This window comes from Pipra filicauda, unplaced genomic scaffold (assembly GCF_003945595.2).
Source record: "Pipra filicauda isolate LSUMZ 115617 unplaced genomic scaffold, ASM394559v2 scaffold131_size2509542_pilon, whole genome shotgun sequence".
In the NCBI taxonomy this organism is placed as follows: domain Eukaryota; kingdom Metazoa; phylum Chordata; class Aves; order Passeriformes; family Pipridae; genus Pipra; species Pipra filicauda.
In genome coordinates, this window is record NW_024103785.1 from 510,220 (window position 1) to 522,960 (window position 12,741).

At 38.0% G+C, this 12,741-nt stretch overlaps 1 protein-coding gene across 3 annotated transcripts in view; it reads right to left on the bottom strand.

The window, feature by feature from the left end:
• Nucleotides 1-515: 515 nt before the first annotated feature.
• Nucleotides 516-12,741, bottom strand: part of CADM2 (cell adhesion molecule 2) — a 609,199-nt gene continuing 596,973 nt past the window's right edge. For all 3 annotated transcript variants that reach the window (XM_039378206.1, XM_039378204.1, XM_039378205.1), the window contains 2 exons: nucleotides 9,753-9,878; nucleotides 516-8,160 (listed from right to left, as the gene is read on the bottom strand). In XM_039378206.1, the coding sequence (XP_039234140.1) occupies nucleotides 8,042-8,160; nucleotides 9,753-9,878 (245 nt within the window). In that variant the 3' untranslated portion in view covers nucleotides 516-8,041. The remainder of the gene's footprint in view (nucleotides 8,161-9,752; nucleotides 9,879-12,741) is intronic.

Sequence of the window (12,741 nt, forward strand, 5' to 3'; positions counted from 1 at the left end):
CTCTTTCCCTTTGAGACCAGTGGCCTTCTTGCCCTTTACAACAGCAACTCAAGCACGATAAGTGGTGTAGAAAACCTTGCATGAATTCTCTAGCTCCTTCAAGAGGGCTAATCCACCATTTAAGTCCCACAGGCTTAAATGCTTTTTTTCATCACTTGACCTCTTCATAAGGATGAATTTCTCCTACAGCGAGGACGGAATCCAACAGTTGTTACTTTGTCAGTCAGAAGAAACTATAAAGCAACACACAGTAAATAGTATATAAACACCAAACAAAATAATAAAATTTGTAATTATCTGTAAAATACCAGTGTCTCATGGATTATTTTCTTGGATTACTGTTTAAAATCTCAGAAGTGATATTTCGAGAAGAATATGATTACAACAATTCTAGTGGAAACAGCAAAATATGCTCAGTGAACAGTCTGTGTGTACAGCCACTGGTCTAAATCAACTCCACTGCCAAACTGGCAAGCACCAGGCAATGTGTAAAATGAATAGACAATTCAGAAATGTCCAACAGATAACTAAAATTGAAATTTTATTTTTTTTTCAATAATATTCATCAGACAATTTTCTGACAAGACTTTTCTGAAAGATGAAGTGCAAATGGGAACCCTGTAAGAATGTTTAGAAGAATTGTACATGACATTTTTAAGCGCCACTAAGTACACATTGAATACTTTGTAAGTATATAGGCATAGCAACATGCAAGTGTCATGTACCCAACATTACAATATGCATTTTGTCTGCTTGAAGTTATTAACGAGGAAATAAAATGAAGTAAATGTGTCTTATCGTCAGTGCAATATGTTTAATTCCCGTGGATTTTTTTTTGTTTTCCAGGTTAGTGGTTGTATTTCCGACCCACTGAAATATATCCTTCCCAGGGCCATAAACTGCCAGTGTAAGAGCAGAGTATACTGGAGTTCCTAGGACAACACACTTACACTGACCATGAATAGATGAAGTTGTTATAGTCCTTTCACAAGTTATGCCTTATTATTTATTCTAGGAAACTTCCTGCTGAACTGAAGGTTTTTTGTAGTTATAAAATATCTAGGCTAAAAGTAAAGGATGCACAAGGATTGCTTTATAATTCTTTTGAAAAAGAGCTAAATAGCAACTCAAACATGTGCATTAAGGACTTGAGCCTTGTTCTCTTCAAATCAATAGGCATATTGTACTCAATGTTTATGGAAGCAGGACATATATGAATCCAGGAATCCATGAGCTCACTCTCCTGCCTCACTGTTTTGGCAGAAGCAGGCGACTGTAGGTCATATTTGCATATTTTTATGGAAGTTATAGAGGGGTATAAGCAAATCTGCTTTCACTGAAAAAGGACAACTTGTGCAACTGCATATTTACTAACATTAATCAATATGCATAGAAAGGAGAGAAAGAGGAAATGATAAAGAAATCAACCCAGCAATTAAAGATTATCGTCCTCTTTATAATCAACACAAAGGACTGGTGATCACCCTTACCATTTTCTTTACAAGTTATAATCCCTCCCTTTAAACCTATTATATAAACCCTTCAATATTTCCTTTTGGAATAAGACAGAGAAAATTAGCATGTTTAGAAGAAAATAGCATTGGTGATTTTCAGCACTATGCATAAGGGCAGGCTAAGGCTGTTTGTGTTGAAATGTGAGATCAGAGCTCACACATGAAACACTGCTGGCTTGACCCTGAACACAGGGAAAGTGCTAAAGTGCTGACCCCAACAGGCTTGGCTTTGCATCTGAAATCTTAAAAAACAGAAGCAACAAAAATCCTTGAACTTTTCTTTAATAGTAGCTCAGATTGCTGCTTTTAGAGGAGACACTTTTATTTTTTCCCTCCCTCCTTTCCAATTAGATCGCTGCTTTTAGCCCAGCAGAGAATAAATGTGGAGGGCAGATCTACAGTAAACACAGAAGCCACAAAGAATTTTTTTATTTATTTTTTTTTTTTTCCATCTACTGCAAGGCTCTGGAAGCCCCTAGTACTGTAAAGTCATCATATTGGCTTCACACCTTCTGCCTGGTTGTGAGTACATTAAACATTGCTGAAGAAAATGAACACAGCTTGACAACAAGATGATTCCTAGATGCTGGAAGAATTCCCTTAAGGGCTGCTGGAAGCGCACAAGGCTTGGAGCATCCTGAGGATGTGGAGTGATACAGAAGTGTGCTGTTAAACCATGTTTGTACCCTTATTTTCTCCTGAGTTAAAAGAAGTGCAGAGTGCTGGGTTAGATTCCTCGATAGCAAGAAGGAACTGTGCTAGTTTCTATTAATGCACAAGGTCCACTCTGAAAAACCAAGCAGGAAGTCCTGCTCTTGAAAAGAGTTTCTACTCTGCTCTGTTGACATCAAAGGCTGCTCTATCCATTTAATTTTCTCCTACTGTTTGCAAGAGTCCTTCTCTGTTCCCCACACATTGAGTGTTTTTAATGTAAACGTGCCCTGGCAATATTATGCTTAAATAAGTAAGAGACAAGTCAGGATATCTAAACAGTATTGATATTGCATATTTAATTCAAAAGCTTGCATGTGCTTTTAAAAGCTTCTCTTCGTACCTGCACGCCTTACTGGTAAGAACTGTGTTGCAGTTGGATTGCACATCATTATCTAGTGCTGACTAAATATTGATGTGTTATAGCAGTTTATTTTTCAGCTGTTTGGGATGAATCCCCAGCCAGTGTAAATTGGCCCACATTTAAGGCAACAGAGTGAAGCTGATTTATACCAGCTGAGGCTGTGTCTTTATGCCCTGTTAAAAGCTCAAACTATCCCAAAATTAGTCAAGAACAGGGCAAGAATTATGAACCCAGGCAATACTTTTTTCTAGTTTTAACAGAAAAAAAAATAATACAATGATATCATTTCAAGACTAAACCAAAGATTCTAGTAGTATTTAAAATGTATACAAATCTCTCATAGCTAGTATTTAGACTAAGAGGTAGATGTCATATTCTAGGAACAGTATAGTGTGGAATGATGCTAATGGCAGTTTCTAAATACATGTATTTGCCTGTTACACAGGACACAAAGGAGGGTTATAGCAGTGGCAACCACAAGAAGGCTTACAATATTCTTTTCTTCATTTGATACTCTATGTTATCTCTCTTTCAGTGCATTTCTTCTGGAAGGGTATGATGGAAAAGTGTCAAGAAGCAAAAAGCTCTGTAATACAAAACTTCATGTTTACAAAACGTTAGCTTTGTAATTAAAGGCATCCTCTGTACTTTAATGGAAGCATTTTGTACTTACAATTTAACATTACCTGGGGTTACTGGGAAAGTAGTGGAAATTCCAGGTGAGGTGATTCAGCAAAATAGGGGTCAGAAGAATGCAGCTCTCTCTCTCTTTCTCTCTCTCTTTCTCTGTTGTTCATGCTAAAAATACCAGGGCATATGGCAGCATATTTCAGCATCTTAACATACTAGGTTCCCTTGAGGACAGAAAAAAAGAGGAAACTTGTGCTGTTGAGCCAGAAATAAGATTACAGAACAGTGTTGCCAGACAGAGTGCTGGCAGCCAAGCCATTAGCGGAGTCAGTGTCTTACTTTGCCTAAAGGTGTTTCAGTGATATTTAATGAGCCTCCAAGAAATGGAAAGCAAAGCTAGTGAGAATGAGGACTGGTATGAGCATTTTTATAAATTAGTTGTCATTGCAAGTAGAGGAATTACACATATTGCATTAGGATATCCACTGCTTGTATTATGTACCTTCCACTTCTTCCTTGTGACTGTTAGGGGTCACCCCCTGCCTGAAATAATCAAAATGCATATTATAATTACACGGTTTTCCAATATCCATACACAGCAAGTACAAGATACTTACATGTAAGTACACTGTATTTACCTATATTTTTGCATAGTTTTTAGTGTGTACTTTGTGCCACTTAATAAAAAGCATTACTCGTTATTTTTTGCCGTTGTTTGTTTTTCTCCATTAGACAGCTTATTAAATTAAAGTAGCTGGGATTTTTGGTATGTTCCTCACAGATTACCAGTTCCTAGGAGTGTAGAGAATAGACATTTGGAGGAGTCTGGGTAAGCGGTGGGGGAAGCTGCAGCGTGAACATGAAGTTTTAAATCACCTCCTTAATTAAGAAATGCAACATCAGATTTACGGTGCTAATTTAATAAACTTACCTTTAATTTGAACGGAATTGTAAAGGTAAGAACTCCATTTTCCTTTTGGTAACACTTTACAATAAGTGGCACTAAATTACACTATAACTGCTATGTTACAGGGAATTACATGTAACTACACTGTAACTGTTGAAATAGCTACTGTACATGTGCGTACATGGTAACTTCAGTGCTGTTACAATCATGAATTACATAATTACAGATGATTCTGTCCTTTCTTTTCATTGAAATAGTTATATATATATATATATATTATACTGCAATGAAAATACACAAGATGTTAACTTTCATGTCTTACTTAGAAAAGTTGGTTTTCTTCACGTATTCCTTTACAGAGGGAGTCTCAGTGCAAGACGAACCATCCTTAAGTAAATGTGGAAACTTTTTGAAGTGTTCTAGCTTAAACTCTGAGCCTCAAGTTAAACATCAGGTTCCTTAAACTGTCTCTTGGTTTGTCAGATGACCCTAAAAGAGTGGGATGATGCACCCCTTGTCTTCTGATGCACCGCTTTCTTGTTCAAAACATGAGAATGTTCTTGAAGCGTTTAAAAAAAAAAAAAAATAAAATCTACATCAAAAAGTTTAAAAATAATCAGCAATCGACACTGTAAACAGTACACTGGCAGAAACTAGCTACCTGGTCTTGAGAAAACTACTCTGCAAGTAAAGTGTGGGAGAGGATGTCACCTACATCGTAACAAAGGTGGTTCCCATTCAGAGCCTCCGTTTTACACGCTCCATGGGCACCTCACACCGTAGGAAAAGCAATTTTTTCAGAATGGGAACTTGGACAAAGGGAATGGACAACTGGCTTTTGGCCTACTTAATGTGATTGAGTTGAACCATGCTGAGCCATGATTCTGCTTACAGAAAAGAGGGGGATGCCTCTTTACACCTAGTGCGGTAATTTCCACCCGTGAAAACCAGACAGGCCTGCGAAGTGCTACCCAGGTAGAATGCTCTGTGTGGGGTTTTTCACACCTGTGCTGTGCACAGATGCAAGGGACATCACCAGGTGCAAGATAACGGAAGATCAGCCGTGTTAAAAATGAGCACATGTGAGAAGTTTTAATTGAAAGCCAATGAAAAGAAAAAAACTATTTTAACAGCACAATTTGTATCGGTACAATTTATATGTCTTTTTTTTTTTTTTTGCCAAGTTGAAATGCTGTTTCTATGCCACCGGAGAAAATGGTTTGAAATTGTTACCACGAGGCCAATTCTCCTTTGGAAGGTCCTACCTGACCTTGGCAGTGTAATGGTTCAAGTAGCAATTCTGCTATTCCAACAAGCTGGAGTTAGGAAGAATGCAAAAAGTCGTAAACACCACGCAGGTGGGGAATTCCACTCGAGCAAACAAGGCTCTCATCCAGGGAAGCACTTATTTTTTAAGCATATGAATAGTGCCTTATACTCCAATGGAACTTCTCTGATGCCCAAAGCTATGTGCTTAAAAGCTTAGTTGGACTGGGCCCCAGGTCCTGAAATAAAAATTTGTTGTAAGTGGTACTGTACTGTAGCTAATGTAACTTACTGCTGTGACAAGAACCCATATTTTTGGTATTAAACTGAATAACTTCCTTTGCCAGCCTTTCACATGTGTATGTTTTGAAAGACATGAATATCTTGTAAACCTATACTAGTTTTCAATGTGTCTAGTAGCACCTACCTGGTTCTCTCAAACTACCATATTATATTAACATATTATTGCATTTTTCCACAGATGGGTATGGAGTGAACTGTAAAAACAAGCATGCAATCACATCAATGCAGACTTATTTCTTTAAAATGTCATACTGTATATGATTTATTATGTTAACACTCAACCACATCATATTATTTATGTCTGTATATTTTGAAAAAAAGTGCTGCTTTGATTGACGTCACCTTTTTTTCTTAGAAATTAACAAGATAAATGCTTCAACAAAAACAATTAAAATACTCTAATATTGTCCTTAAAAGGTTTATATTCTTCTGATAAATAATCTGACACAGCACCTTTATCTTCCATTTTACCATACTACATGATGTCGTACTCCAAACTCTCCCTTCCCCACACAAAAATAAAATCCCAGGAGAAAGTCCTTTACAGCAGACCATCATGCTTTTATGCTTCACAAATACAGCAACCAGAGAGAAATACTCCTTCGACAAAGGTGCAAAAGGTAGGAGCAAAACAAGCTCCAACTAGGCTAACTCACGTTCTCCAGTGTAGAATCGTTCCCAAGAGCTGTTATGGCAACCTTTTCATTTCATTGGAAGAGGAAATAAGCCGATGGGCTTACAGTGTTTTGTTGTCATATTTAAGAGCATGTGATTTTTTCAGCTGTCAATTACACAAAAAAATTTCAGAAATAATCCAAACAGAGACTTTCACTGTGGAGCTAAAAGCATGGCAGGAATTCTCTATCATTCACGGTGACATAAGTTTGTACCTCACAAAATGCATAGACAGGAATTTAATATAAAGAATTAGTCCATTTACTGTATACACAAAACATATATCTTTTGTTTTAACACTTCTATTTTTCTTTTTTTTCCCTTTTTTTTTTTTTTTTTTTTTTTTTTTTTTTTTTTTTTTTTTTTTTTTTTTTTGGCAAACCAACATAGAGAAGCAGCTCTGGAACTGCCAAATTAAAAATTGAGAATTTTAGCAACTCAATAGTATTTTTTAAGGATAGTAATCAAATGTGGTTGTAATTTAAAACCTGAGGCTGTGCACTGGTTGTTAGCTTAAAACTACCTTTCCATATAACATTGTGCTTCCATTGTATAACAAAGAAAAAATTAACAAGAACTAGAAAAGTTTGCTGCTGAACAGTGCTAGGACATACAGACAAAAAAAATACTAACACATGTTATCTACTCAGAATATTGATTTGAGTCATATCTAAAGGGATATAATGGACATTAGAAAATGCTTACTTGTGACTGACAGCTACTGCCAAAAAAAGTTGAATATGTATCAAATAATGTTTAATTGAATTTATTATATGCACTATATACAGATACTAAAATGCCTTGCAGTTGTGTCCCATGAACACTTCAAATTTGAGTAGGCAGGTGAGTTCATGTTTAGCAAATAAATTATAAAAACATAAATTACTCAGAAAATTCTCTAATCTTCGTGATTCCAAAAGCCAGTAAAAGGGTAGGACAAATTGTTTCAAATAAAGCACTATTATCTAACTTTGCAGAATCTGTATAGCTATTCAGCATGTTTTCACCACTGAAACATGGCATTGTTATCAAGGTACCACTTAAATCATAACAAAACAAAGCAAAACAAAACAAAAAAATTCACTGGACTGATCTGTTTTTCCACCGAATCCAAACATAAAGGAAACTATACTAAACAGATTTCAATCTGTGTTTCCAAGGGCAAATGTTTCAAAAACAAGTTGCTTTTTGAATTATAGATAGACATGTATAAAACATTCTTTGTAAACCTCTAATCTTAGACTTAACATTTTCTGTAAGTAAATTAGGACCTTACCTAATAGCATTCGTTATGAATTTTGTTCTATGACATACTAGTAGGGACATGATAAAAGAAAACCGAAAAAGAAAGCTGCGTAACATTTAAAAATGTAGAAAACTTGGATTAAGATGATGATTAACATTGTTAAGGCTGTATATTCAAGCACTGTATGTTAAGAGAGCAGTGGATATGATTTTTAGGCAATAAGAAATGTCCTGTTTTACGCATGATACTGTAATTATAGAATGATGATGTCAACGGCTGATTGTTGGCATAAACTGGCTACTTATAGCAGGTATGCGAGTTAATAAAGATAGCAGAAGATGGCAGAAAGGAATTCTGAGAAATGATAGCCAGTTTTCTCCAGCAGTCAGCCTGATAAGTAAAACTCCAAGATTCTAGCTCTGCATCTAAATGAAATACTCTTTTTTCTCCTCTGCATTGACTTGGCTGCCTTCTGCATTGATAATGGCTGTGTCGGCATCAGGTGCATCTTCAGCTCCTTTTGCTTCATTTGTTAAATATGTTCCTATAGGAATCAGTACAACAGGAAAGAAAAAAAAAAAAGAAGAAAGATTAGGGTTTTCTTTTTAGCTTTACACTGCATTATAGGAAGTACATTTCTAACAATGCTACGATTATTTCATGAACGGACAAATATTTTTACACAGTTTTAGTATGCATCATAAAGGTATGCTCAGCTTTCTCATCTGCCTAAGAAATACTTACACTTTTTATACTGCTAATGCACATACACAAACTCTGTTATATTCACAATATTAAGGAAGTTATATTCACAATAAATTAAGGAAATATTTTAATAAAAATCCACTTTATCTAACTTCAGTAATATGCAATATATTTTGCAGTTCTAGAACAAGTGATAAAACTTTGGTTGTTTCATGGAGTAATTACCCATCAAAACCAAACTAACTTTGAAGACTTAGATATTCAGAAACATATTTGGTTTTTTACTTTATTTTAATGGCCACTGATTATTTGTATTTCTGTTCTTTCTTGATCATATCTATGCTTTAATTTTACAGAATCGTACCATAGTAATTTCCAAGAATTACAAAATTGAGGTGGTTTTATTAACTGAACCATCTCACATTATAATATCACAGCTATTTTTATGCTCTGGATATGAATAAAAAGAATTGTGTACAATAATCAAATTTCCCTTTGTGAAAAGGGAAATTTATGTTGGCATAAGAAGTAAAACTGTTCATTCAGAAAAGTAAAACAAAAGAGACACACTTTCATTGGCTCATTAAAAAAAAAAAATCTTGGTTTTCCCTCACACGGTCCAATCAAATTAAAAAGATGTTTTTATGAGCTTATGTTTGCTAGGCATATGATTATCTAACATGAGGCTTAATGAATTAATACCAACACTCATCCTCTCTTCATTCCTTCTTAAAATTCTTTTGAGGAGAGTGGCATGGAATCAACTTATTTTTAACAACCGGTCTACAAGACATGCAGAGGTTAAATCTCAAGAAATGATTTTGGAATTAACTAGGTCAAAATCAAATCATAGAGAAGTCAGAAATCAGTGTCACCCCATCCCTGTTATCTCTAAGGGCAGAGGGGACTGAAAATGAAAAGAGCAGAATTATTAAGGTGAAATCACTGAATAAAGTAAAGCTTGCCCCAGGAATTAACCCCTTATTCCAGAGGGATCCTTGGTAAACTGATCTGAAAATTCGCCACCGGTTTCTAATATTATCTTTTGAATACACACTTAAAATATCAGCATAATGTATTAAAAGGAAAAGTCTTGTTCACTTGATATAGATATATATATTTTGAGAACTGCTATATAAAACTATGAGATCATGTAATCAAGTGTCCAGGTTAAGGGCCAAAACCAAGGGGCAATCTTACTTCTTAGTCTCTCTAAATAACTGACTTATAAGATGATGTGTCCTTTGCCTTAGCCACTGGAAAACTGGTCAAAATTCACAGGGGCTTCACTTGCAACTGGACTGTGAACTGAGCTCTTTCATTCAGACCGTTTAGCAGATGGGGAAAGGCGAAAGGGAATGGCACATGAATTCCCACTGAATTCGTGCCACGCTTCCAAAAGTGACGGAACTTCCGCTAAATCTGTCCTACCTTTATGTCTTGCCAGGTATCGACCAAGGAGAATTATAGAACATAGTGTTACAAAGACAACTACAGCCACTATTCCTCCTATAAGAGCGTGGTCAGGTCCGGTCTGTCCAGCCAGAGCGTTTGGATCTAGAGGGAGAAACAAAAAGCAAGAGTGGTCCTACACAGACAAAATATGACGGGAAAATTCAGAATACCAAGCTTTATACTGATCATCCTGAAAATAGGGCATTACCTTCTTTAATATTCAACACGGTTATTCCCACTTTTACCCCCAGTAACTTATCAACAACACAGTGCTGCTTGTATTCCCAGATTGTTAAAACCCTGAGGACATCACTGTTACAAAAAATATTACCTTATTCTTCTTTCGGCAGAGGTTATTAAATGGGAAAGGTTTCTAGTTTTGTCCTCATCATTTTACAACTTAAAACCTGGCCATAGCTATTTATAGAAGAAAAAAACAAGGAACTGAGAATTGGGGATTGGATAGCATCAGCAGAATAGTGTCTGCATAATACATAATTTATAGAATTGATTCTCAGTGGGGAATCCTTATATATTCTTTGCTCTTCATTCCTATCCTATTGCACCAGAAATAAAAAGGTAGATAAAGTGCAGCCGTGCCAAGTTCCTCTGCACATGGCTGAGTCTGCATGAATTGGGTCAGATAAAGGTATCAGGCAACCTGAAGGATCATCATTCAGTCTCAAGTGTCAGTTTGTGAACTTACTACGACTGCTCGATTAATACCCCATGTGAGTAAGCCTGCAATAGATATAACCATGTATTAGCAGGCTCATTTTACTAACTCTGTTCAGAGCTCTAGGAATACTGTCAGATTCAAGCTTTCTGTGCTGCTCATGAGCCTGTTACATTGCCTGATGCTTCACAAAAGTTGCAAAGAAGCAATCATGGGAAATGGTACTATTTAGTGGAGCTTTTCAACAATGAACCAGCAACCTGTGACTGTTGACACACCAGATATATGCAGAAGAAGGGGAAAATTCAATCTAAGGATCATGGTAAGATTTCTATTATAATGAAAGCGCCTCTGCTATGAAGTAATAGTAATTGTCTGAAGATGCTATTAGCATGTACTGTATGCTGCAATCAGTCCACTCTCACTGCTTCAAGGGCATTTCCCTTGTATGAGCTGTTTATAGCCCACGAATAGTTTGCAAACAACTTCTTTGCTTTGCAAAAGGGAAAGGTAGGAAATATATTTACACAGAAAAGAGGGCGAGTCTGTGAAGATGATTAGAAGGGCCTGTGATACTGCTGGGGCAGTGTGATTCCATAATACCATAATCACAGTCTGCTGACCATGATCACTGTGCAGCAGCAGAATGCATGGGTACATCTGATGTGGGAACCTCATGAGGTTTAACAATGCCAAGTGTGAGGTCCGGCACCCGGGGAGGGGCAACCCCCGGTATCAACACAGGCTGGAAGATGAACAGATCAAGAGCAGCCCTTCTGAGAAGGACTTGGGTGTGCCATGTTTGCTGGCAGTCCAGAAAGCCAATTGCATCCTGGGCTGATGCCACAGTGCGGGCAGGAGGTGAGGGAGGGGATTGTGCCCCTCTGCTCCGCTCTGGGGAGATCCCACCGGCAGTGCTGCCTCCAGCTCTGGGGTCCCCTGCACAGGAAGGACATGGACCTGTTGGAGTGACTCCATAGGAGGGCCACCAACATTAATAGAGGCATGGAGCACCTCTCCTATGAGGAAAGGCTGAGAGAATTAGTATGATTCAGCCTGGAGAAGAGAAGGCTTCAGGGTGACATAATTGGGGCCTTCCATTACCTGAAGGGAGCCTATGAGAAAGATGGAGAGGGACTGTTTACAAGGGGATGTAATGATATGACAAAGGGAAATGGCTTTAAACTGAGAGATATTAATTTTAAATTAGATATCAGGAAAAAATTCTTTACTGTGAGGGTGGCGAGGCACTGGAAGAGGTTGCCCAGAGAAGCTGAGGATGCCCCATCCTTGAAAGTGTTCAAAGCCAGGGTGGATGGGGCTTTATGCAACCTGGTCTAGAGGAAGGTGTCCCTGCCCATGGAACTAGATGATCTTTAAGGTCCCTTCCAACTCAAGCCATTCTATGATCTACAAACATACAAGTGTACATAAATATAATGTTATATAGATTAAATAAAAGAATCATGTTTTCCCCTCCTTTTGTAATCTGTGAGGCATTCTGAAACCACACTTTCAGGTTTGCTGGAGCACAGAGTGGTATGGCCACTGTTACAGACTCAGTTCTGCTCTTCATGGTCACTGGGCTCATCAGACATGACTGTCACTTGTTGCTGGCTTTCAGAGCTCCCACATCATTCTCTTCTGGCTGCCAAGAGGACTTTGGGGAAGCTGATCACATCATGTGGACATGATGGCAAGTGGTAGGTTTAGGGCCTCAAAAAAAGCTACAAACACCTTATAAAGTCAGCTGTGGTTGCTTCCTCCTCCAACTCCACAGAGCTCCCAGCATGGTGCTGCTGTTGGTGGCACTATGCTGAGCACACACAATCAGTCCAAGGGCACTTAGGCTCTGTTTTGATGATTAAAACTGAACCCCAAGTTCTGTGCACCAGCAGACTAGCAGGGGGAAGCAAGAATGCTGAAGCAGTGCCTTGGCACAGCAAGAGCTTGGAGCGTGCAGCCATCCTCTCCTGTGCCTTGCAGGGGCTTTGTTTTCTGAGAGGAGCAAGGAGGAGGTGACTGCTCACTTGACAAGATGAGAGGCGACAGCTTGCTGCAGGAATGTCAGCCTGCTTGAGCCATCTAGAAGATTCCTCCTTTTGTGGTGCCTGTGGCAATGCTGACGTAAACCTGCTCCCTGCAGCACGAAGGCAGCACCCACACGGGCTCTGAGGAGCCGGTCCTGTGTGCGACCTGCAGGAGATGCTCTTCTCCAACGCTGCCTCAGGAGCAGCCAGAACATGTTTTCCCACTAAAAACTAACTACTCCTGCTGGTATACTGGCAG